Raw genomic sequence first — 26,494 nt, 5'->3', positions numbered from 1 at the left:
TATGATGATAGTAGTGCTAAAGATGAGAGATGAGATGCTCCTGCCGATAAGGAACGAGGAGGAGTGGTGGAGGTGAAGGAAGTGGAAGTGGTGGTGGTGGTGGTGGTGGTGGTGATGGTGAGAGTTGGGTCAGGATGCTTCGATTCCCCTGTGGGTCTACTGCATCCTAGTTTTGGCGTCTTGCTTTCTTCCATGACGTTGCCTTTCCTTTACGATCCCCCCCCCTCTCTCTCTCTCTCTCTCTCTCTCTCTCTCTCTCTCTCTCTCCATAAATTTTTCTATCCTACTTCATTTTCACTTCATTTTATGCCCATAAATTAAGCAATAAATGTCTAGTCACTTTACTAATCAGCTAACTATTTAATTTTTCCAACAGATCGACATACCAAGTAATGCAATCCCTTTCTCACGCTCATTCACTCACTTGCTTACAATGTATTGATGTAAAACTTAACCATTTTCTCCCATCAAATTAATTAACAGTTTTATCAGTGCTATTATTACTCTCTCTCTCTCTCTCTCTCTCTCTCTCTCTCTCTCTCTCTCTCTCTCTCTCTCTCTCTCTCTCTCTCCCCTGCTTACCCTCTTCCTCTTAAAAGGTCTTAATTGTTTCCTGTTTATCTCTTCTATTATTCCTCCTTTTGAAAATCATGACAATTTAAACTTATCTTTCCCTATCTCCCTTCTCAACACTTATCAAAGAAGAGTCACTGACCAGGCCGTAAAAATTAACCTTGATATTTTTTTCCTCATAAAACTCGATGGCGTCCTCCTTTTAGCACTTTCTTTTTTTTTAACACAATTTCGCCACAAGGGGATTCTTTGACCTTTAATAGTTTCCATCAGTCACCGAGTATCTCATTCTCTTTATAGCTCAAACAGTTACTTGTCTCTAATCTAATTATTTACACGGTGTTTGTATGATTTGCAAATTAACTTAGTCTGTGCTCGTATTTTGAAAAGCTTTAGTCTCTCATAAGAACCATTTTCAAAGGCCACATAAATGATAAGTAGAGTTCTGAAGAAAGTTTTCCCATCGACAATGCATAAAACTTTTTAAACTACTACTAGAATCAAGATAAACCTTGAAAATCCCCATAGTGTTTACTATACCCTGCTAAATTATCACTTGAAGCACGAAAATACATTAGAAATCAGATAACGTCCACTAGTCTCTTAAATTACAACAAGAATCACGAAAACACCTGAAAATCCCAATGTCTTCCATTGGAGCCTGAAAGTAGTTGAGATAAGACGGCGCAATGTTTGAGAATGCAGTCGCGTGGTGTTAGAGAGTAGATATTGAGCAAATGATTTCTGTTTTCCTTCCTCTCGCTCATGCATTAAGACAGGCGAAAGCTTCCATTGGGGATTAGATGACCTAAAGCAAATTTCGAGAAAGCAGACACGAGAGAGAGAGAGAGAGAGAGAGAGAGAGAGAGAGAGAGAGAGAGAGAGAGAGAGAGAGAGAGAGAGAGAGAGAGAGAGAGAATAATCGTTCACAGTGCAGCATCCTTTCACAACCGCAAGATAGAACAAACTCCTGTGTGTGTGTGTGTGTGTGTGTGTGTGTGTGTGTGCACTGTATTGTGACTCGAAAGACAAATGCCGCCACCCTAGTGGGGAGGAACACAACACAACACAACACAACACCGAGTCACCGCGTGTACGAAATACCTTGGGAGAAAACCCGCGTCTGTGGTTTTGTGTGGGACGCATCGTGCGTATAGGAGACCCTTCCTTCAGAAAACTTCCCTTCCCGTGACGAAACCTCCAACGCAGACAACAGAGTGAGGGAGAGGAATACAAGGAAATAATAAATAGCAATAGCTCTTTGGTATTTGTAATTAGAATGTTTGATTTAATTGTTTCATACTAACCAGATACAGTGACATATAAACTGATAGAATAAATGGCTCCGAAGTAATGGAAGGAAGAGAGGAGAGAAGAATGCAAATTAATAACTGTCTAATACAACATATATATACGTTTTCTAAATAGACTGTTCAGCTTTATTGCCTTATACTAACAATATTAATGGTAAGAAAATGTTACAGAATAAAGGATGAGAAAAAGGAAAGAAGAATACAAGAAACACCTAACAGCAATAAACCTCAGATTTTTAAATAAGCTGTCTCAATGTAATATTCAATTCTGCACTAATTACATATATTGCCAGAGAAAACTAGCTCCAGTATTAAGGAATATATGGCTATTGTTGTCTACGAGAGAAGGTAAAAATCCTTGTAGGTATTGTATCGTGTTGTATACGTACTCGTAGCTATAGGCACAACAAGGACGACAGTATTTTTAGTAGTGTGGGTGAGGAAGGCTGTAAATACTTGCTGATATGGTATTGTGTTGTGTGTATAGCAAGGGAGACTCTGTACCTTCATTGACGTGTAGTGTGGGTGGAGGTGCACTGTAGAGGAGCAGAGAGTGAGGAGGTGTAGAAGAAGTGTTGTACCAGAATAACGTCAATCAGGTGCTTCTTCTCACCCTCCTGCCACTCGACGCACTGACTACCGCCATTGTCTCCCCCGCGGCACCGCGTTCCCCGCAGCTCTCGGGAAAGCGATGCATAAAACGTCTATTTTGGGGAGAAAATTTATGCTATTTAGTATCTCTAGATGCAGTGATGTGCTGGATCCTTTGTACTGGGAAGAAAATGGCGGAGAATTATTGTCAAGGTGCAGAAGTAGAGGAGCTCAGAAAAGTCCTACTTTCTATTAGGAAATGGAACTTGTAAACCTTTGTGACTTGCAAGAGGTGAGTGTTTGAGTTGCTGTGTGAGAGATGCTGCATCTGTGTGTGTATGGGAGGTTACGAATGAGTGGACACGAACTGAAAAAGAAAAGCAATGAGATGTGCACGTAAATTTCACACCGAACTTCAGTACCGTTATATCACGAAAAAAAAAAAAAGCCAAGAAAACATCAAGGAAAAAGTACTCGATAAAACCATAATCACTATAAACATGAAATACGCTAAGAAAAAAAGAAATGCTAAGACTTCGTACAAGTTTTCTCATTGTAACCCCAACTGAAATACTTGATAAAATGTAAAGATTTAAACAAAGCTTTCCTACACAAACACAACAGCACGTTCATACACTCAGACGAAAGCATGAATCACGATACACGATTACGACCACACAGACAAACATAAAATGATACAAACATTTCTGCACGCCGGGCCGTCACTTTCGCCTTCGTTGGAATTTACGTAAAAGTGAATGAGTTTACTAGATGATGTGTCTGAAAATGAAAGAAATAAGAAGAAAAAGCCTGCATTGTCCATTATCTGCCACGCGCCAAGACACTGACAAGCGGGAATCATTATCAAGAAAACAATTGGTGCAGGTGATCGTCGTTTACACACCTGCTGGAAGCCAAACCTAAGACGTGTTGGTCAGGTGTGTACTTGCTTCCGGGAGTGACACGCCAAAGCCTCTTTATAACAGTATTGAATTAGTACCAGAAGACGTAACAAGGGGAATCCTCTAAAAAATACAGTTAAGTGCGATCGTGTTCTGAAGGGCACCCTTACATTGACTGCCTGGCTGACTGACAGATTGGGTGATAACTCTATAAGCAATGAAATAACAAGTTAAGTAAGAAACAGACAGACGTACAAAGAAACAAATGAACAAGTAAACTAGCTAACTAACTCACTAGCCAGTTAATTAACGAACCTACTATCGAATTATCCAACCAATAATCAAAGAAATAAACAAACCAATGAACTAATTAACTTTCTAATTAACTAATCAACTAATTGGCTAAAGGACTAACTAACTGACCAGCTGACTGACTGGCTGACTGGCTGACTGACCGACGGACTACCTAACGAACTAATTAACTGACTAAGTAATCACCTAATCTAACGTTACTTAATCTAAACAACTAAACAACCAACAATCTGTTTAACTAGCCTAACTATGCAATTAACCAACTTGTTGACTGGCTAGCAAACTAACAACCTAATAAACAAATTAATTAAGCAATTTAATAATTAAATACCTACTCACTCATCCTAACCAATCGACCAGACAACTGACTGACTGACTGACTGACGGACTGACTGAGAACAAGACATCACCTTTATCTTCTGGTCCACACTATCCGGAAGTAAACTTTCTCCTCCCCCCTTGTTATCTCCCAAAACATGACCGTGACGAGTGGCGGAGATTTTGTGCTTCATTTTTACCTGCATCTTATTGACGCCAAAAACACTCAAGATAAACACAGATGATGTACGAGAATTAATCGCTTCAGAATGACTCGAAAGAAAGGCGGCGTTCAGATTTTTCCGGTGTGTTTGTTTTCGATTTTCCAAAAGTTGTTGTTGTTGTTGTTGTTGTTGTTGTTGCTCTCTCTCTCTCTCTCTCTCTCTCTCTCTCTCTCTCTCTCTCTCTCTCTCTCTCTCTCTCTCTCTCTCTCTCTCTCTCTCTCTCTCTCTCTCTCTCTCTCTCGTGACAGCTCTGAGTACTTACCTTTTTTTCTTCACTTTCTTTTCTTTCCACCCCATCCCACTCCCCTCTCTCTCTTTCTTTAAGGGATGAACAGTGACACCCATTCTCGCACTCACTCTCTCGCTGCTAACCTAACTAAAAGGGACTTCAGTGACAATAACAACACATCCAAGTCACGCTCGTAATCTTAATCCTTCTGTAAGACTGGCGAGCGAATCCAGCGAACGCAACAAACCGTAACTGTATGGAAAGTGAAGTACTATTATGTATTATGAACGAAATGTGATAAATGAAGATGCACAGGTGTTTATATTACTCTTCTTGCATCTCACACACCTGGTGGCTCACTGGCAGGTAGGCTGAGGCAGGTAAGTTGAGGTAGGTAAGGTATTGTACAAAAGGTATTATTATTATTTTTTTTTTTTTGCAGTTGATAGTGTAATATATTTTTTTTTTTTTTTTTGTGTGTGTGAGTGTGTGTGCTTATTTTTTTTACTTCGTCTTGATTGTTATGGTTTACAGCAGTGAGGTAGGTTGGTGCGAGGATGTTTGTCGTTATTATTGTTGTTGGGGATGATGGTGTTGGTGGTGGTGGTGGTGGTGGTGGTGGTGGTGGTGGTGGTGGTGTGGTCTATAATTCTTGTTTTTGTTCTTGCTCTTTTTTTATTATGTGTTTTCTTTCCCTATTCTCTCCAGCGGTAGTAGTAGTAGTAGTAGTAGTAGTAGTAGTAGTAGTAGTAGCAGTAGTAGCAGTAGTGGTAGTAGTAGTAGTAGTAGTTGTTGTTGTTGTTGTTGTTGTTGTAGAAATAAAAAAAAGTTGTTTGTATTCCTCTTGCATATGACTAATCAAAAACTTTGAAAGAAATTTAAGAAAGAAAGACTCACTTAAAAGCAGTTTTAGATATGAGAAGGAAATTTTACCATTGGTAATACAGGAAAGAGGAGGAGGAGGAGGAGGAGGAGGAGGAGGAGAAGGAGGAGGAGGAGGAAGGAAGGAAAGAAAGGAGGAGAAAAGCCAACAAAAATAGAGAAAGCGTTAAAATGAGAAATGTTTGATTAACGCAATGATGATGTACTATTTTCATTATTCCTTTTTATTCGTTTTCTTTGTGGCAACAGCTGACACCACCACCACCACCACCACCCTCACAAAACGCCACCTTCTCTTTCCTCGGAGGCAATGCACCCTCCCTTCATCCTTAACCACCACCATCACCACCACCATCACCATCATTATCACCACCTACATCAGTCATATCAGTTTGACAGAAGGAAAAAAGTGCAAGTGGTATGAAATGATTAGACGTGTGTGTGTGTGTGTGTGTTTGTGTGTGTGTGTGTGTGTGTGTATGTGTAGGAGCATGCGCATGACCAATCTCTCTCTCTCTCTCTCTCTCTCTCTCTCTCTCTCTCTCTCTCTCTCTCTCAATTTAGACGTGAAACAACTGAGACCAAATGATGGACGATAATTTGAAAAGATAATAGCCACAAATAGAATGCGAGGAGTGAAAGCCAAGGAAGGAAGGAAGGTTCTCAGCTCTTACTGAAGAGTTCGTGGGTCACTTTCCACTTCAGCACTGCGCAATTGTTATCATTTAGGCCCCAGGCAGATAGGCAGCAGATGGAGGAGGAGGAGGAGTAGGAGGAGGAGGATGAGGAGGAGGAGGAGGAGGAGGAGGAGGAGGAGGAGGAGTTAGTGGTTGAGATGGTGGTGAGGTGTTGTGATAATTGTGTTACCTGTTATACCTTGACACCTTCAGAGAGAGAGAGAGAGAGAGAGAGAGAGAGAGAGAGAGAGAGAGAGAAACTTCGTAAATTAGTTTCGTTCATTATTGGTATTCAAATAATACTCTATGTGTGGAGGAGGAGGAGGAGGAGGAGGAGGAGGAGGAGGAGGAGGAGGAGGAGGAGGAGGAGGGAGAAATGCGGCTCAAAAGTAAAGTATGGGAAAGTGAAATTGCGGTTAACTTTGTGTCAGTGTTTACCGGAAAAATAACAAGGCTGTTTGTTTCCAAGAGGGAGGGAGGAGGAGGCGGATGGGTGACCTGACGGCTGAGTTGACCTTGCTGGATGACCTGGCTCTCTCTCTCTCTCTCTCTCTCTCTCTCTCTCTCTCTCTCTCTCTCTCTCTCTCTCTCTCGTCGTTGAACTGTTTAGGAAAAGAAAAAAATAAAATGACAGAGAAAACCAAAAAGAAAACAGAGAGAGAGAGAGAGAGAGAGAGAGAGAGAGAGAGAGAGAGAGAGAGAGAGAGAGAGAGAGAGAGAGAGAGAGAGAGAGAGAAACATCAATGAAAATCTCCCAAAACACCAAACCACCGGTCAAATTGTCTCCACCAGTTCCTCTTCGACCACAAACCACCATCACCACCACCACCACCACCACCTCATTACTAATCACACCTTCACCATGATCGCCACGAGGCCGGAGGGAGGGCGGTGATTGGTATTGTTCTTTATCATTCACTGTTCTTTGTCTACTCTGCTTCTTGGACTCCTCTGAGACTTACCTTCGTCTTAAACATTTCGGTGCTGTCACTACTTCTATCAGGCTGCCGTGGAAGTTATTGCAGTTTTCGAGATTGCTTGTATGATTCTAACGATAGTTTAACGGATGATCCCGCGTTGTCGGTAGGGAAGACACCCATAAGGACCCGGCTGATCACCTATGTGGCCTTTGAAAACTGTCCATTTGAGAGAACAAAGCGTTTAAAAAAACGGACCTTAGTATTTTCTTCTTGGGTTCATCTGAGACCGCCATATCCACCCACCGCTCCAGCAGATCAAGGGTTCGCATCCAGACCCCGGCAAGCAACACTTGGATAACTTTTAAATTGTTCCTAAAAATCAACAATGCTGAAGAGTTTGTTCCTGTGGGTGGCTGTGGCTTGCGTGGGGCTCGGGGCGGCCTTCATGGAGGACGAGGGGCTGCAGGGGATGGCACCCGTGACGGAGCACGAGAGGTTCTTGGAGGCCATGGCACAAAGGGTGGACAAAATGATGCAACCTGACTATAATTACTCGACGCCAACCAATTTCACTTCAGTGGAGACCAAAGAAGACACTTACAGGCAGCCCAGTGAGTGCGAGGAGCCCTGCAAGAAGCGTGGAGACAGGAAGCCTGCCGATAAATGCGAACCGTGTGACTCTTGCACGTGTTGCCCGCAGTGTGTAAAATGCGCATCGTGCCAGCCCTCTGTGAAATGCGTACCTTGTTGTCAGCCCTGTGTGGAATGCGTACCTTGTTGTCAGCCCTGTGTAGAATGCGTACCTTGTTGTCCGACCTGTGAGGAGCGTCAAACTTGCCCTTCTCGCAACGAATGTTAGTCTTGCGATAATTGAAGTGGGGAATATGCGCGTCCCGGGAGCCATGTAAGTAAGAACCCTGCTCTGAATGCCCACTGTGCTGCCTGCATTGCTCCCAGGAACAGGAGATTCAGTTGTCTGGTTACAGCAATGAAGAATTAAAGGCGCTCTGTGGGTCATGTGACTTTTCTTCCATAACAAATTTTCGTTAAGTATAAGAATATAATGATGACAATAGTAGTAGTAATAGTAGTAGAAGCAGAAGTAATAATGATAAAAAAAAATAATAGTAATAACGACAACAATAGCACATAATTTTAATCTCGCTTTGTTTTATCTCCTAGTGTGGCGCAAACCGTCTCTGATCTCTGTGAGCAAGCAGGCGAGAGAGAAGACACGCAGCTATACATAGATAGGAGTCCCCAGGCGTGACATATTTCCCAGCGGACCTTGAGTTGCTGTAAACAGGGAGGTTTCACTGTGATGAAGTGGTGGTGGTGGTGGTGGTGGTGATGGTGGTAGTGGTGGTGTTGTAGGTCACTCACACCTCTCTTTTATCATTAAGGTAAGTCAAGGTGAGTCTGAAATTGTCACGTGTTATTATTGAGTCACCTGTCGTTCTTCACCTGCTGGTTTATTACTTAATTGGAGACTATTTCGTGTTTATTTCCAAGTATCGCCTCATTCGGTGTGATTTCCCATGTGCTACTTTGCCTTTACTTTCTTTTATTTAATTTTCTAGCGTAAAAAAGATGCATTTAAAGAGTTATTTTATTTTATTTTATTTTTTTGTTACATATTTATCTCCACAAAAAGTTTTCTAATCTTGCGGTTTCCATGAGTGTTGTTCTTTGGTCCACATCAGTAGTGCTTCGTGTGATGCTTTCATTTTACTTGTTATCGTTCACGCATTCATTGCCTTTAACCCTTTGACTTTTACAGCTTTTTAGCTTAATAGAACTGTATCGCACAAACTTTGAATATAACTTCGAAAAACACCACTGATATACAAAAAAAAAAGTGTTCGAGTGTTTCAAATCTTTCAGAACCTGTAGTTTTACTCTTCCGTAGAACAGACTAAACTGAAAATAACAAGTGTCACATTATTGTCAGCGATTAAAGTGTTAAGGCATTTAGAGACTAACATGACGCTAAGATATATACTGAACCATCCTTTACTGTAGCGTCTCTCAGTCTGGCATGCCTCAGGGTACTGAAATTAACTCTACGGGGTGCTGGGAATGGACCTCAGCTGAATGTAATGTAATGTAATGGAACATTTAGACTAAGCATCAAAGTTCACTTGAGGGGGTTAATTTCTTTAGCATGTATCTAATCAGTTACTATTTTCTCTTCTTTGTTTTGTTTACTAATGACATCAGTACTGTTTCAGAATAAAGCCTTTATTAATGATTATCTAGATTGTTTGGGTGAAAAGACAGTAAACATCACTTTTCCACACCTAGACGCTCCTAGATATAATGGAAATGACAAGTTTGGTGTAGACAAAATCTTTAATGCTAGTAATCTAAAAAACTAAAATAACGAGTTCAAGATTGATAAAAAGAAAAAAAAAGAAATGAGATAAGAAGAAAACTGGTTCATAGATTTGGTGGTGGATGACTGGCACAAACCAAACATTCCTATAAGTGCCAAGTCAATAGCAAACTTTAGAAATATTAGATAAATTTAAGGATAATAATGATGGGAGGGTACAGGCATGTATTTTCCACGTGTAGGCCTATTAGTTTCTTGCAGTTTGCCTTGCTATTGCTACACACTTCTCTTACCGCCCCGCCACGCCAACCCTCCGTCACCCACCGTGGAGGAATCAGCCACGCCCTTAAGCCTCACCAGCCTGGCCCTTCACCGTCCCGAAACAGCGAGGGGAAGAAATGGACCATAAACACAAAAGGCTCGATGTTCACTTGTTTTCAGGGTTCGTTGCCATAGTGTTCCGGAAGATCTGCTAAAACTCTCACTCGAACTGTCAGTCTGTAAATAAAAAAAAAAAAAAAAATAGATGGCGAAGCAAAAACTAGGTAAAAAAAAAAAGATTAATACTTACTCGAACTGTCGGTATTAAAAAAGGGAAGACAAAATTAAAAGGATATAAATCTAACACTCATTCGAATTGTGAAAACTGAATAAAAACTAAAAGGAAAGAATTGGAAAAAAAAAAAAAGACTGTTCAATGATTGCTCAGTGATTTTACAGCGGTCATTCATCATTCATGTCTTACAATTACGTACGTGGAAGACTCCCCGCGGTGTAGCACAAAGTGAGTCGTGAAAGTAAACACTCATGGGATTGTAACACCGTGACCTGTGCTTTGTAAATATTATTGTAAAAAATACAGTTCATAAAGAGGGAATATAATGTATATTTTGTTTATTTGACCTGGACCATTAGAACTCATTGTTATGTGTATTATTTCGGAGATAGATAGATAGATAGATAGATAGATAGACAGATAGATAGATAGATAGATAGATAGATAGAGAGAGAGAGAGAGAGAGAGAGAGAGAGAGAGAGAGAGAGAGAGAGAGAGAGAGAGAGAGAGAGTGTGTGTGTGTGTGTGTGTGTGTGTGTGTCACCTCAAGCTACATGTGTTTTAGTGCTCTGCATACATTTGCTGCAGGCAAGTTTTAAAGTCAAAACATTAAGTAAATTTGTTGGACCATTTGTTATAGTCATAATTATACTACTTGTACAAAATGTTGTGGGCAATAAACTTACCTACCTATCTATCTACCTGTATCTATCTATCTATCTATCTATCTATCTATCTATCTATCTATGTCTGTTTATCACCTATCTATCTCTCTATCTATCTATGTACCTATCCCTATATCTGTGTATCATCTATCTCTCTTTCTTTCTTTCTTCCTTCTTCCTTTTCTTTTTTTTCTATTTATTCTTCAAAGTACTTACGTATCTATCTGTGTGTGGTGAGTTAAGAGACAGAGGCAGATTATTTTTGTACCTGACGACCTACCTACGTGCAGCATCTAATAACACAGGTATACTAAGCGTGAGAGAGACAATACCTAACAATGGGAAAACCTTCTGATACAGTCCATCTTCTGTGTCTCCTCTTTACTGCTTCTCCCTTTCCTTCTTCCCTTCATCTTATTCCTCTCTTATCTTGCACCTCTCCCTCCCACACTCGCTAAATTCACATTGCAGTATATCACACTTTCTCTCACCCCTTATTCTGTCCATCTCCCTAGTACAAGAATTAACCAGTATTCTCAATCCTTCATCCTTTCTGCTAGTAAACTCTGGAAATTCCTGCCTCGTTTTGTGTTTTTCCTACTTACGACTTAAATTTTTTTTTTTTCAAGAGGGATGTTTGAAAACTCTTCTCTAATTTTGGATCTATTTTAATATTGGATCTATTTGGTTCTATTCTTTGGGAACTGTCACCTTCAATGGATCTTTTTTATTGTTCTCTTTTTCTTTTTACACTTTGCCAGAGCACCTCCCATAAGAAAAAGAAAACGACATTATTCCCGCCTCTATCAAACTGCCTCACTCTTCAAGCAAAATCCCCGCACATATGTACTTTAATCACTCCCTGCCACTCAGTAATCTCCACTCATTCCCAAGTCAACCTCGCAGGGGAAGGAACATAAACTCTCAGGCCGGTAAGGTAAAGTAGAAAATATGCTAAACAAAACGACAAGAGAGAAGCAACTCTCAATGACTTCCGGGCCCAGGTGTTTTTCGCATCGTGATTAATTAACTTTTACCTGCGTGCGTTGCGGGAGCGTCCAGGTGATTTCTCTTTGCGGGGATGCGTAGGTGGTGGTGGTGCTGGTGGTAGTGGTGGTGGTGGTGTTGTGTTCTTATGTTTGCGTTCCATGTTGCTCCAGAAACAAAAAATAATGGAATTTCTTACCTTTTCACTTTTTCGACCTTTTCTGGAACGTCGTGTGCAACTTTCTTTAAAAATTTTGCCTCGTGCTTCTTGCTCTGTCTTCTGTTGTTGTGAAAAAAGTAACAAAAAAGGTAAATGTTATGTTCTAATTTTACTTTCCTTCTTTCTTTTCGCTTTCTTTCCTTCGTTCATTTATTTTATTTTTTTTCTTCCTTCCTTCGTTGTTTTCACTTTAATTCACTTCTGTTTTTCTTCTCACCTGCTTCCCTTCGTTGTTTTTCGTTTCTCTTTCCTTTCTTATTTGGCCTGTTTCCCTGTTTCATTCGTCATTCAAATTTCTCCCTTTTTCATTTCTAAAATCTCTCTCTCTGTCATTATGTTACTCGCTTTCCTTTCCTTTCTTTCTTCATTATTTTTTTCCCCTTTTAAAATAATTTTCTTTACTTCCTTTCTCTATCTCTTTTTATTACTACACTGTGTTTCCCATTCCTTCATGTAATACCCGTTTCATCTTCTGTTTCCTCTTCTTCCTTATTTCATTGTTTTTCTTTATTTATTTACATTATTTCAGCTTGTGCATTACTGTTACTGTGCCATTTGCATTTCACTTCCTTCCTTTAATAATTCCTCTCTTTTTTATTCATTCATATTACCTTCCTCCCTTCAACTTTCCTTTATTTCCTTCTCTCTTTTTCCTTTATGCTTCCAACCTCTTTTATCACTATAATGTGATCTGTTCTCCCACTTCCATTCTATGGTAATTTCATCTCCCTCTTTCTCTATCTTCCCTTTCTTAATTATTTCATTATTTTTTTTCATTCCTCTTTTCCCTATTGTTTGCTGTCTTTATTTATTCTAATACCTCTTGCCATTACTACATTATTCACGTTTTCCTTTCATCCTTTCATAGTTTCATCTTTCTTTCATTTCCCCTTTACATCTCTCGTCTACTTTTGTGCTTTCTTTATTCAAACACCTGCTATTAATACACTGTTCACCTTTTCCCTTCATCCACTCATAATTTCTTCTCTTTCTCTTTCATCTTCCCACTATCTACACTCATAATTGATAACAACTTATCAAGACGCACCAGCAATAGGAGGCATGACGGCGCGAGGCAAAGTATAACGTGATACAGTAATAAAATAAAAGAGCGTCAGACAGCCAGTATTTCCTGCAGTAATGGCCAATAATAATACTTTCTCCCGTGACCCTCAGTGGTAAGCAGGTGCAGCAGACACGTGGTGCTTATTGCGTCACTGAAGTGCTTGTGTTGTATTGAGTTCTGCTGTTTCTTTCTTTTCCATAACTCAGTTTTTTTATTTATTTTTTTCTATTTATCTTTTTATCAATAATTTAGCTCTTCCAATTGTTTTTCTTACCGATGATGTGTCTTTTTTCATCTTACATTTTGTTGTATTAAGTTATGTTGTGTTTCCTTCTCTTCCTCAGCTCTCAGTGTTTATTTGATCTATATTTTAATCAGTATTTTAGTTTTTTTTTATCTTACATTTTGTTGCATTTAGTTTTGTTGTGTTTCTTTCTCTTCTTTAGCTCCTTTCTTTTTTTTCCTATTTATTTCATAATATTTATCTTATTATACTCTGTTGTCTTTCGTATTTTTATCTATGTATTTATTTTCCCTTTTCTCTCTCTCTTATTAACGTTTAATGTTTTTTTTTTAATCTTATAACTTTATGTTTTATTTGTCATTCTTTGTGCCTTTTTCTTCTTAAATTATTTCAAGCTTATTTTTCCCGTGAGCTTTGCTATTAATTTTTCACTATTCTGTAAATTTTGTTTTCTCTCTCTAAATGACTTACTTTTTAGGTTATATGTATTTTTTTGGGGGGGGTTATTATATCATTGAATTTCGTGCTTTCCCTTCCTTATTTTGATCATTCTTTATATATTTGTTTAATTTGATATTTTCTTCATAATCCAATTAGATTATATTTTATAATCTATTTTTCTGTCTCATGTAATTATTTGCTTTCTTTTTTTACGCACTTTACCATTACGCTGCATAGTTTTAGGTAAATTAGTCTATCAAATCAATTAATTTAACTTTCTGTTGTTTTTCAGTGTCACCTGTCCTTCACTGCAAACTCTCCCTTCCTTCCCTTCCTGTACAGTTACCTTCGCCTCTGCCTTCCCGTAATAACTCCCTTTTTGCCCACCCACTTATCTTTCCTTCCTTTAATAACTTCTTTTTATGCACTTACTTTTCCTTCCTTCCTTCCTGTTTCCTTCCCAACCCCAACAATCCCTTTTTTCTTACCTTCCTTTCTCTTGCCTTATTCCATTCTCCCTCTCTTTCCTTCCTTTCTTTCTCTCATTACGTATGTCTTTCCCTTATGCTTTCTTTCCCTTTTTAATCCGTATTCCTTTTCCTTCACCTGCACGTGGAAACAACAGCAAATAAGAAATAAAACTAGACATATATAATATTGAGATAACTGAACATCTTTTATCTATTAAGTGGCAAGGTAATGATTCTTCCCTCTACTAAAAAAATATGAAGAAAACAGAAAGTAGAGATGTTTTGTACTGCGGGATGGGACATGAGTAGTGGATAGGAGTTGGGGGTCGTAGGGGAGTTGTAGGGGAACTGTATGAGTGGATAGGGAAGCTGGGGAGTGAGGGAAGGAAACCCATTCGAGCATTGCAACTGAAGTGGAGGAAAAGAGGAAGGGAAGGAGGGAGGGAGGGTGGAGAAAGTGGGTGGTGGTAGTGCCGGTGGCAGGGCGGGGGGTGGGGGTGGCAGGTGTGTGTCTGTGTGTCTGTGGTGTGTGTGTGTGTCCGTGTGTGTGTGTGGAGGCCAGTGTGAGAGTGTGTGTCGACCAGTGTGCACGCGAGGACCACCAGGCTCTGACACACGCACACAGACGTACACGCGGCATGCTTTGGCGTCCTCCAGGTATAGAGTCCATGTGTACCTGCAACTCTCACTGACTCTCACTGTCGCTCTCACTCATCCTCTCCCTCCCTCCGCGCACTTCTCTCTCACGCTACACACACAATTGCCGTGCATCTTAACAACTTCACACACACATAGTTTTTCTCATTCATTTATAATTTTCTTCCTGTCCACAGCTGTCTTCCTCTCACCTCACTGATGCACCTGTTCCCTCCACCTGTGTAAGTCCCATTTTCATCAAGTACTTCCTGTCATACCTATATATTCAATTTCTCAAAGACTAGTGTTACCTTCAGTGTATAGGATTATTTTTTATCCATCACACCTATCCTCTTACCTTCTTACCCTTGTTCTCTCCACCTGTAAGTCTTATTTTCATCAGGTATTTTCAGTCACACCTTTTATTCTATTTCTCAAAAACATGTGTTGCCTTCCGTACATGTTTATTCCTTACCTATCACACCTGTCCTCCTCTCACCTTCCACCTGTCCGGTCTCATTTCCACTAAGTATCCTCATTCATACTTGTATATGTTCTTTCTACGGTACCAGGTGTTAGTTTACATCCTATCATCTTCTGTACCCTAAGTAACTCACATGACACGTGCTTTTTTCCTGTATTCTTACTTTACTCTTTTATTTTATCAAGTGACTAATTTTCTCGGCGACGTTCTCGGAAGAAAATGACGGAGGCGTGAAAGTGTGACGCTCCTGGAAGTGGCTTATGAGTTTACTTGACGCAGCTCTTGTCATAAAGAAGAAAAAAAAATGTTATTGTGACGGTGCGCTTTTGTGATGTGTTTTGTGTTCGTGTGTGTGTGTGTGTGTGTGTGTGTGTGTGTGTGTGTGTGTGTGAATGGGTGGGTGGCTATGTGTGAAGGGAACAGTAGATGAGAAGAAGGGGAAAAATTAAAAGGGGAAGAAGAGAAGAAGGGGGAAATTTTGTAGAGTGTGATGGAGCTATGGGAAAAAGGAAGGGATATGCCAGTGAGAGGAATGGGAAGAACGATAGTGTTTGTATTAGTAAAGGAGTAAAAAGGAAAAGTAATGGATAAAGGGAAGAGAGGAAAAATAAAAATAAAGAGGAAATAGAGTGAAAGAATGTAAGCCATTACGTGATTACAGAAAAAAATCTCTCTTAACCGAGTTTCGTAATTTATCATCATCGTCATCATCATTTTAATAATTTCACGTAAAAACTAGTTCTTTTCTTGCTGACATGACAAAAATAACCTTACAGCAGGAAAAATCTCTAATATTCGAGTTTTATCATCACCACTACCATCATCATCATCATCATTTTAGCAATTTCAAACAAAGGCCACTCGTTGCTAACATGAACAAAAATCAGTCTTACAGCAACTCACCAAACGACTTTTTTCCTTCTCTTTAGATCAAGTCCCACAAGTTTTAATGTTTCTCATCAGGCAGCATCTGTTATCTTCTTTAGTCTGCTTCCTACCACTCTTCCTTCACACTTTCCTACTTCATTTACTCACCGATCTTTCTTCTTTTTCATTACCTACACATGTTTAAATATACCTGCACCACCTCTATTTTGCTAGCTTAGATAAACAAATATAATGCAGGCTACATTCATACATACATACAAGTTAGTACAGCTTACGAGTTTACTGTGTATAAATTACGTAAAGGAGAAATACAAAATTGCATATAGATAGACAAAGAAAGAGAGTTACAGACAGAGATAGATAGATAAAAAGACACATAACAAAACAAACGGACAGATACACAGACAAATGAATAAATAAACTAGCGGACACACACACACACACACACACACACACACACACACACACACACACACACACACACACACACACACACACACACACCTGGCCTCAAATAAGAATAATATTAATGATATCCCACTTTCTCACTCGTGGTTTTGTGAATGACCGCCTGACACACCCACGCCTCTTCCTCATGTCACATTATCTTAACAAACAAAACAGAAAAAAAAATGTTATCTCCTATATTTATCTTATCGTTATTTATTATCTCATCCTCTTCATTTCCCTTCCCTTTCATCTTATTCATATTCATCATCTCTCTATGTTTATGCTACTTATTTCCTTCCTTCTTTCCTTCCTTTAACTCTCAATTTCCAGCGGTCAAACTTTGTGTGTGTGTGTGTGTGTGTGTGTGTGTGTGTGTGTGTGTGTGTGTGTGTGTGTGTGTGTGTGTGTGTGTGTGTGTGTGTGTGCGTGTTTTGTATGTATAAGTATCTCATCTACTTTCACTATAAACCTCAAAGTGTGTTGATTCTATGCACTTCTAAACTTTATATCGTCATTATGCTTGCTCTTGTTTATCCCTCCTCCATCCACATCCTCGCCCTCCCCCACCTCTTCCTTATTCCCCTCCTCCTCCTCCTCCTCCTCCTTTTATCCTTGTTCTCATTCTCACCCACCTCCTTTCCTACTCTCATATTCATATTATAATTTGTGGTTTTCACATTGTTTTCTTTTCTTTTCTGTATAAATTTTCTTGAGATAACGATGGAAACAGGAAATAATGATAAACAACCGGATGTAAAGGTAATGATCATCAGGACTGTACATGAAACCGATTGAAAGATGATTGAAAAGAGACGCAACAATGAAACAAGAAAGATAAACACAATAGAAAAACAAACACAAAAGATCATAAACGTTAAAATTTTCAAGAACAATGGTATCGAGAACACACACACACACACACACACACACACACACACACACACACAGGAAAGCAGGATCTAACATTTAATACGATTGCAACCAACATATTTTTTTCCCTCCTTTCCACTTGGAACGGAATTAGACGAAGAGAGAGAGAGAGAGAGAGAGAGAGAGAGAGAGAGAGAGAGAGAGAGAGAGAGAGAGAGAGGTTACACAGCACAACGCGTCTCATTGTAAGCACCAAAGCATTACACCAATCACGTATTTTTGTGGCCAATAGTATAACAAAAGAAGAAAAAAAGTCAGTTAATCAAATATGTGTGTGTGTGTGCGTGTGTGTGTGTGTGTGTGTGTGTGTGTGTGTGGTGTCTGTAATGCGGTGGGTTCGGAATTCGCAAGGTAAGAGCAAGCACTGATCTCTCTCTCTCTCTCTCTCTCTCTCTCTCTCTCTCTCTCTCTCTCTCTCTCTCTCTCTCTCTCTCTCTCTCTCTTCTCAAACGCTATAAGGAAAAAAAATGTGATACGTTAAACATAGATATTAGACAATAATTGATAATTGATAATAATAATAATAATAATAATAATAATAATAATAATAATAATAATAATAATAATAAAGCTACATCATCGCTATTGTCTAACTTGCGTATTCTACGTAAGTGTGTCAATCACGTGACGTGCGCGCGAGCGAGCGAACGAGCGAGAGACAGACTGAGACAGAGAGAGAGAGAGAGAGAGAGAGAGAGAGAGAGAGAGAGAGAGAGAGAGAGAGAGAGAGAGAGAGAGAGAGAGAGAGAGAGAAAAACTCGCACATCTTTTCTCTCCCAAAAGTCAAAGTCGAAAAAAATTCGGCCAATTTATTTCCGGAGGTGTCGATGTTATTTCTCCATTAATTTCTACACACCAGCTCGTCTTCTGCCTCACAAGTTTCTCTCAATGAGCGTCTCTCCCCCCTTACCTGCACTGCGAGGGAGGAGCCAACTTCCGGGCTCCTGACAGGTGTTCCCAGTAGCCACGGTCGATGTGTCATTATTTGGAAAGCTTATGGACCCTTCCTACTACTTCTTAGATTTAGTGGGTCTTTATATGTGTCGCGTTCTCTTTGTCTGTCTCTCTGTTTGTCTGCCTCTGTGTCTCTATCTGTGTCTGTTTGTCTGTCTGTCCGTCTATCTGTCCGTCTATCTGTCTGCCTCCTCCTCCTTGACGAGTAAACACAATGCGTACCAATGGGAGTCTAAGTTTAGGAATGTATTGGTGAAAGAAAGTGAGTATAATGTAGACTTTGTTTAGAATCAGTTTCGGAGAAGGGGAAAATATCGAATTGGAAATGAGAAGAATCATAATTAGTCAGAAATAATTAGTCAAAGTTTGAAGTAAATTATCTCTTCTAGTCAGTATTTTTTTATTCTATTTATCTTTTTATTCATCTATAAGCCTTTCTTTCTAATTCATTTATTATCTATCTATCAATCTATTTATCTGTTTATTTATGCATCATATCCGTTCATCTATCTGGCATTTAATCAACACATCTACCTACCCATCTATCAACCCATCCACCCACCTACCTCCCTACCTACCTCCACACCTATCCACCCGCACGTCACTCCATCACAGAAGTGGACAGAATAGGGGCGGCGCGGGGACCAGTAGCAAATTGGAGTCAACTTTCCACAACTTAATGGCTAATGGCACGGGAGGGTTCCGGTGGTCGCGGCGGAACTAACGTACAGAGCGGGGCGTGAGCGTGCGCCAAGCTCTCTATCTGTCCATCACACTCTCTGGTGGTGTTGCTCTACTCTATGGCTCACCAGCACGCCTCAAGATCCCCAATTTAGCTGCACTTACTCAAAAGCTTAATTCGTGCGTTTTTAGCCTTAGTTTCATCGCTTAGTACGTTGTTTCTTTATGTTCCCTCAGATACTTAATTCGTCTGTTTTTATAAGCTTAGTTTCATGGTTTAGTACGTTATTTGTCCGTTCTTTCAAATATTAAACTGTCACTTTTTTTTCTAACCTTAATTGTGAACACTTTCTTTAGAGACTTAAGCTGCATGTTCTCTTAGCTTTAATTTCATGTTTTAGTGTAGTGTGATACTGTTTCTCAAGGGATAAAGGCGTAGATTATATATTCATTCTCGAAGACTTATTGCACTCATCATTTGAGCCTTAATTTGTGAACATTTTCACAGAGGTTTGAATTATACGTTCTAGTAACTTCAGTTTCATGTGTTAGTGTCCCGGGATTCTGTTTCTTAAGGTGTGAAAGTGCACATTGTCTTCACCTTGCATTTTTGGTGAGCCAGGTGATTTGCTCGCAGGTAAAAGGCAACACTTGTTTAATTATGACTTGTGGGAATAATTTGCGCCGCTACGCAGTGTTAATTTAAATGTAACCAGAGTGCTATGTAAATAAGGTGTGTGTGTGTGTGTGTGTGTGTGTGTGTGTGTGTGTGTGTGTGTGTGTGTGTGTCTGTGTGTGTGTGTGTATCCGTGCGTGTGGGTGGGTGCGTGCGTGCGTGCGTGCATGCGCGAGCGCAGGTGTAAGTTACTTTGTCAGCACATGAAAGCTCTCTCTCTCTCTCTCTCTCTCTCTCTCTCTCTCTCTCTCTCTCTCTCTCTCTCTCTCTAATTCATGGAGAGAGAGAGAGAGAGAGAGAGAGAGAGAGAGAGAGAGAGAGAGAGAGAGCCACACAGACACACAGGCAGACAGACACAGACACACAAACAGACAAACAGACAGAGTGGGACACAAATAGAAACATAAATAAACACCGACAAACAAACAGAGAGACAAACACATTCACTACATGAGGAAGACTTATTCACATTCAAGAGTGTAAAGTGAAACAGATGCATTACTCGTACAAAACACGGCAGCTGGCAACCCTTGTATCTCTCCTTTGTAGGCAGTGCGGTATACGAAATGAGATGATAATAATTCGCACCTGCAGGAGAAGGAGGAGGAGGAGGAGGAGGAGAACAGGAAGAACAAGAAGAATAAGAAGATAGTGGTTGACTTATTGACTAAACGCGTCACAGAAAACCTGTAATATAGCTCAGAGAGAGAGAGAGAGAGAGAGAGAGAGAGAGAGAGAGAGAGAGAGAGAGAGAGAGGAGAGAGAGAGAGAGAGAGAGCAAACTACATAAACAGTCCCTTAACTACTGTATCATCACAACCCATTATAATCTCTTTCTCTTCGGTCGACAAAAATTAAACCATTACCAACACTTCTATTCTTGCCTGGACACGCTTACTCAGGCCTACAGCAAGGAGAAAGGACGCCAGACATACAGACACACAGACACACAAAATACCCATTACATTACGTCATCATGAAACACAGCGTCTCTAATTACTCTTTCACATTTTGCCTCTCGTCATCCATCATCGTTGGCAGTAGTTTAGATCTGATAAACACACAGGCTTCTCTTAAGATGGTTCCTTGTTTTGAACGTCACAATGGGTAATGAGAAACGTGGGAATGCGCTCACTCTCCTCCCTACTTGTCGCCTAAACGTGCAGGGAGCCGAGATAGAGGGTGTTGCCAGAGAGAGAGAGAGAGAGAGAGAGAGAGAGAGAGAGAGAGAGAGAGAGAGAGTAAATAGAGATGTTTGCTATTGCCATTTGATAACCAAACATTTAGAAAGAAAAGTTGAGAGTAAGCAAATATCTTAAACACCAGGCCATGTTGTATTGACCAAGACATAAGCATAGAGGAAGTAAAAATGAAGAAAGGAGGAGGAGGAGGAGGAGGAGGAGGAGGAGGAGGAGGGAGGAAGGAGAATACTAAAGAAAAATGAGAGGCGAAATGGCGTAATGCTAAGATAGTCATCAATATCTCGCACACACACACACACACACACACACACACACACACACACACACACACACACACACACACACGTCCCATTTCTTATTTTTACTTTTTCTCAGCCTTCCTTTCTTTTTTTTCTTCTTGCTGTGTTTACCTGGTTTCCGTGTTCTTTTCCACGTCACTTCACCTTCCTTTTTTTCCCTTCTCTTTTTCCCACCGCCTCCACCTCTGCCTTCCACATTTTCCCCACTTCCCGCCCTCCTTCCTGCCGCCTCGCCCGCTGAGACCCCGCCCGCCGTGACCACAGATGACAGTGTGTGAGAGGCAAGGAAGGACATTGCACATTCCTTCTTTAATGATGCCTCACTTCTCCGTCTATCCGTCCTTCTGTCTGTCTGTCTGTCTGTCTGTGCGTCTGTGTGGTTGTCTGTCTCTCTATTATCAAAGTTACTATTGTACTGTATTTCAACCAGACGCCAAAGATGAACACAAAACACAAATCATACATAAAATTCTCTCTCTCTCTCTCTCTCTCTCTCTCTCTCTCTCTCTCTCTCTCTCTCTCTCTCTCTCTCTCTCTCTCTCTCTCTCTCTCTCTCTCTCTCTCTCTCATGCACCATAAATCTCATTGTTACCGCGTCAAAATCATATCAGCCAATCGAATCAGTCGATCAGTTATTCAATCAAATAATCTCTCTCTCTCTCTCTCTCTCTCTCTCTCTCTCTCTCTCTCTCTCTCTCTCTCTCTCTCTCTGGGGTACACAGCGCCATATTTGCACACTGTTGCGAAAAAAAGGGGTACTGTGGGAAACAAACATTAATGGCTCAAGGAATCGTTGCCTCAGGTGATGGTGGCGGTGGTGGCGGCGGTGACAACACTCCCAAGGTCACGTTTTCCAGGACCCGGAGCGGCGATCTAGAAGCTGTCTGGCTGGTCACGTGCTCGGTTCCATCAGGGTGGGCTAACGAATACCTCGAGACATTAACTATTATTCAGAAACGCTTTGCTCTCTCACCACGACCATTTTGAAAGGCAACCAAGATGATTAGCCGTGTTCTCGAGAGTGTTTCTTCTGTTAATAATGTAGAAATCTTGTTACTCTGTCACTAGAATCGTAAAACACTCTCAAAAACCAGTGTAACTTCAACCAGAGCCTTTAGAAAATAGTGGACGTGCGCCCCATAAATGTTTCAGAATATGGTCCATTGTAAGAGTATGCGACTAAGACTAGTTTTGGTATTTTTAAACGCTTCGCTCTCTCATAAGGAGTGCTTTCGAAGGCTATAGAGATTATTATTCGGGTTGTCATGGGGTGTTCTTCCTCATTGATGATGAAGAGTCGTCATTAAATTGTCATTAGAGTCATGAACACGTCCATTAATGACCTCCACTACAGTGTGTTCAAAGAATTCCAGATAAAACGCTGAAACTTTTAAGAAAAACCGCGTTAGCCTTTAGCTGCTAATGGTAATATGAACTTTGTTGTATTTGGACACTGAGATGATTTTACTGACTCAAAATAAGACTTCGGGCACTAGAATGATTAAGCTTTTGCATGATACCTTCTGCAATTAGTGGCAACGTGTACTCTGAACCTGCACAATATCATTTCATTATTTCTTTCACTACTAAACGATTTTTCTCTATAATCACGCCTTACAGCTTTTAAAGCAGTTTTTGTACTGCAGTCTTTTAAATAGTTTTGCAACTGGAAGAGACAAAATAAAACTCTTTTTTTTTTCTGTTTTCATGTAAACGTTTACAGTGCTCTTAATGTTGAAAACAACGGCGTAACAGTAGCAAAATTAAGACAACCAGGTGTTCTGAAATGTCTCAGTGTGTTGGGCAGACAAAGGTAAGCTGGATGAAAGTTATTGGGATTTTCAAAGGTGTTTTCAAGACTGAAGTGATGACTTATCAAGGTCTGCATCATCAATTGAAAAAAAAAAAATATGCAAGAATTCAGCTATCTCTGTGGCCTTTGAAAATACCCCTTATGACAACCTAACACGTTTAAGTACACGGGTCTGAAGAACGGTAGCAGTGAAACGGTTAAAGATTCTACCGTTTGAAGTAAAGCTATTCACGCCCAGGTAGGTACAGGTTGGAAGAGGACTGGGTTACATGTACGTGATGTTTTAGGAAAAGTTACGTTTACCTTCAAATTTACCTTGAAACACCTCATGGCTTCAGGACGTGACTGTGATTACCGAAGAGGGCGCGGCTCAGGTGCGGCCTACTGGAGGAGGACTTACTCGTATTTGGGCTGAATTACATACGTGAATGGCGAGGAAAAGTGAAGTTTACCTAGAAATCCACCGTACAATGCTGAACACGGGCTGAAGTTTACAGTTGACTAATGAAGCTAGTAATGATCATGGTGGTGATAATGATTGTGATTAATGAAGGTTTTAACTCGTGCCAAAGAAACTATGAACATTTAAGAAAAATCAAAATGAGAATCAAGGTCAGAAAAGAAAAGTGGCACGAGCTGAAAGTGATAAAATTCTTTCGAAACTTTCATTAATTTTCAAGCCAAGAAAACGTTACTTGCTCAACGTTTAGCGTCGGGAACAGTAAACACACCGCATCGGTGAGCAGCCTTTGGTTACTTACTTTCTTCTAACTTTCGGATCCCACAGCAAACAGCGAAGGACCCAAAACTCTCCCTGAGGAATACCGACGCGTCCCCGTGACTGATCAGGGACGGATTAACAGAGTAAACACCGACAGATCAAACAAACACGGGAGGAGGGAAAAAAAGATGAGTTAAGAGAGAGAGAGAGAGTAAGACCAAGACACACTCCGTAGGCTAAGAGAGAAAGCTTCGTCTTGTTTGCTGGGATGAGGAGCGAGCCGGAGCACCGGTTTGCCAAGGTGTGCCGCGGGTGATACACACACTGGGATACTTTTTTTTTTCGCCGCCTCTTGTTCTCTTTCTCTCCGCGTCCCACTGACAATGCCGCCCCAAAGCTGCTGCTGCTGCTGCTGCTACTACTACTACTACTACTACTACTACTACTACTATTACTGCGTCTGCTATTGTTACTACTACTATACATAAAATAAACTACTACTACTACTACTACTACTACTACACACACACACACACACACACACACACACACACACACACACATACACACACACACATACACACACACACACACGTACATACGCACACAAACAGTTGGATAGATAGATAGATAGATAAATAGATGGATAGATAGATTGACTGATTGATAGATATATACTATACTGACCAGAGTATACACATAAAATAAACACTAAATATGAAATGCATCCTACATACTAATTATAACTCAAATACTATAGCATAAACATTGCAAATGTAGCACCCTCTCCACACACACACACACACACACACACACACACACACACACGCACACATACTTAACACTTCATCCTATGCGACAACAATGATAGAGTGTGGGTGAGGTGGGTGCCCACTTTCTGTTGACTGAAAGCTTTATCGCCTGCAGAGAAATCTTAATCTCTAGAGCACAGTACGCAGCTTTCTTCTGCCTCCGCGTGTCTGCATCCACGCTGACTGAGATAAGGAGAGTGAACGCTGAGAAGATTCTGAACACCGTATTCTTAAACATTTCCGTAGTCAGGATGATTAGACAAATTTAAGGATGGGAGGATAGGTGATAAAAAGGTTGACATGTTTTATACAGGGACTGTCACGTGTAGGGTTGATGACTTCTTGCAGCTTCCCTTATTTTCATGTGTTTATTACCCTTTCAACAGTCTCTAGAGGAAGTTAGTGAGATTTTCAAGGGTGTATTTAGGATTCTAGTGATAGGATGAAGCTTTTTTTATTTATATTCTTATGTTATCTCCAGTTGTAACAGTCTCTACTGGAAATTAATGTGATTTTCGAGGGTGTATTTATGATTCCAGTGATAGTTTGAGGATTCTATCAGTGGAAAAAGAAACCCATGAGAACCCAAATCCCTGTGGCCTTTAAGATTGGTCCTTTTGAAAACCCGAGTATCTTATGAGTACACACAGATAGAGGGCGTTGCTTTCTTAATATTTATCTCCTGGGAATGTTGATCATTAGCCTTGATACCCACTGATCCATTCAGACACGTTATTGTTTTACTTTCTTTATATCCAGTACTTCCCCCTCCTCTCTCTCTCTCTCTCTCTCTCTCTCTCTCTCTCTCTCTCTCTCTCTCTCTGATTACCGACACACCATTACCTGTTGATTGATGCCTCTTGCGAACGCCTCCCTCTCTCGTGATATTGAGGGCGTGTTTAGGGTCTGTTTGTGTGTGTGTGTGTGTGTGTGTGTGTGTGTGTGTGTGTGTGTGTGTGTGTGTGTTTGGTGCGTAAAGGGTGTGTAGGTGTGGCAATGTGTGCGTATTTGCGTGAAGTCGAGTGTGTTTTTGATAAGTTGCCTGTGTATCCGTATATCATTTTGTAGTGGAACTTATTTTTGTTTTCTCTCTCTCTCTCTCTCTCTCTCTCTCTCTCTCTCTCTCTCTCTCTCTCTCTCTCTCACACACACACACACACACACACACACACACGCATCTTACGCCATTCACACGCACCAACACCACCACACTCTCAATGCCAAATATAACAAGCCTTACATAGCAAACCTCAACTTTCCTATTCTCTTTCCAGCACAGTGACCATGGACGCCTCACACACACTGCTGCTGCTGCTGGGTAAGTGCTGGCTGCCTCTGTACTAGTAATAAGAACCGACAATATCCTGAAACACTTCTGCTCCGCAAGTTCCTTACATTCAAAAGGCTCTAGCTGAAGTTAAACGTATTTTTAAGGATGTTTTTACGGTTCTAGAGATAGATTGATAATATTTCTACATTATCAAAAGGCGAAACACTCTTGAGAACTTGGCTAATCATCTCTGTGGCCTTTGAAAATTGGTGTGGTGGGAGAATGAAGGGTTTCAGATATGGAGCCATTTGTACTTGATTACTGGGTTGCACTTAGTAATGAAAAGCAAGAAGGCGTGTTTGGGGATGGGCTGTGGGAGGGAAATGACAGGAGTGCTGCAGAGAATGGGAGGGGACATGTAGGTAGGAGAGTAAGTGGTGGTGATCCGATGGTGCTGAAGTGTGTTGTTAGGTGTGGTTTTGATGGTCTAACTGTACCTGCTGTGGCCTTGCATTACGCGTTATGATCACTGCGGCACGTGCATGCATAGATACACGCACACACACACACACACACACACACACACACACACACACACACACACACACACACACACACACACACACACACACCTGGTCCATTTTGCTTAATTAATAGATAGGTAGGAAACACGCTCACACACGGGGGAAAAAGCTAATTAACTATTTGAATATGCGTCCTTTTAAGATAAGTAAAAGCAAATATTTATAAGCT

The 26,494-nt window shown here is 40.6% G+C and overlaps 1 protein-coding gene across 1 annotated transcript in view; it reads left to right on the top strand.

Annotated features, from left to right (window-relative positions):
• Window positions 1–14,411: 14,411 nt before the first annotated feature.
• Window positions 14,412–26,494, top strand: part of LOC135115855 (protein piccolo-like) — a 40,729-nt gene continuing 28,646 nt past the window's right edge. The window contains exons 1-2 of the mRNA XM_064032877.1: window positions 14,412–14,582; window positions 25,746–25,789. Of these exons, the coding sequence (XP_063888947.1) occupies window positions 25,756–25,789 (34 nt within the window). The 5' untranslated portion in view covers window positions 14,412–14,582; window positions 25,746–25,755. The remainder of the gene's footprint in view (window positions 14,583–25,745; window positions 25,790–26,494) is intronic.

Source organism: Scylla paramamosain, chromosome 30 (assembly GCF_035594125.1).
Source record: "Scylla paramamosain isolate STU-SP2022 chromosome 30, ASM3559412v1, whole genome shotgun sequence".
Classification (NCBI taxonomy): domain Eukaryota; kingdom Metazoa; phylum Arthropoda; class Malacostraca; order Decapoda; family Portunidae; genus Scylla; species Scylla paramamosain.
Note: the sequence above shows the minus strand (reverse complement) of the source record. Positions and strands in the feature narration are given on the sequence as shown.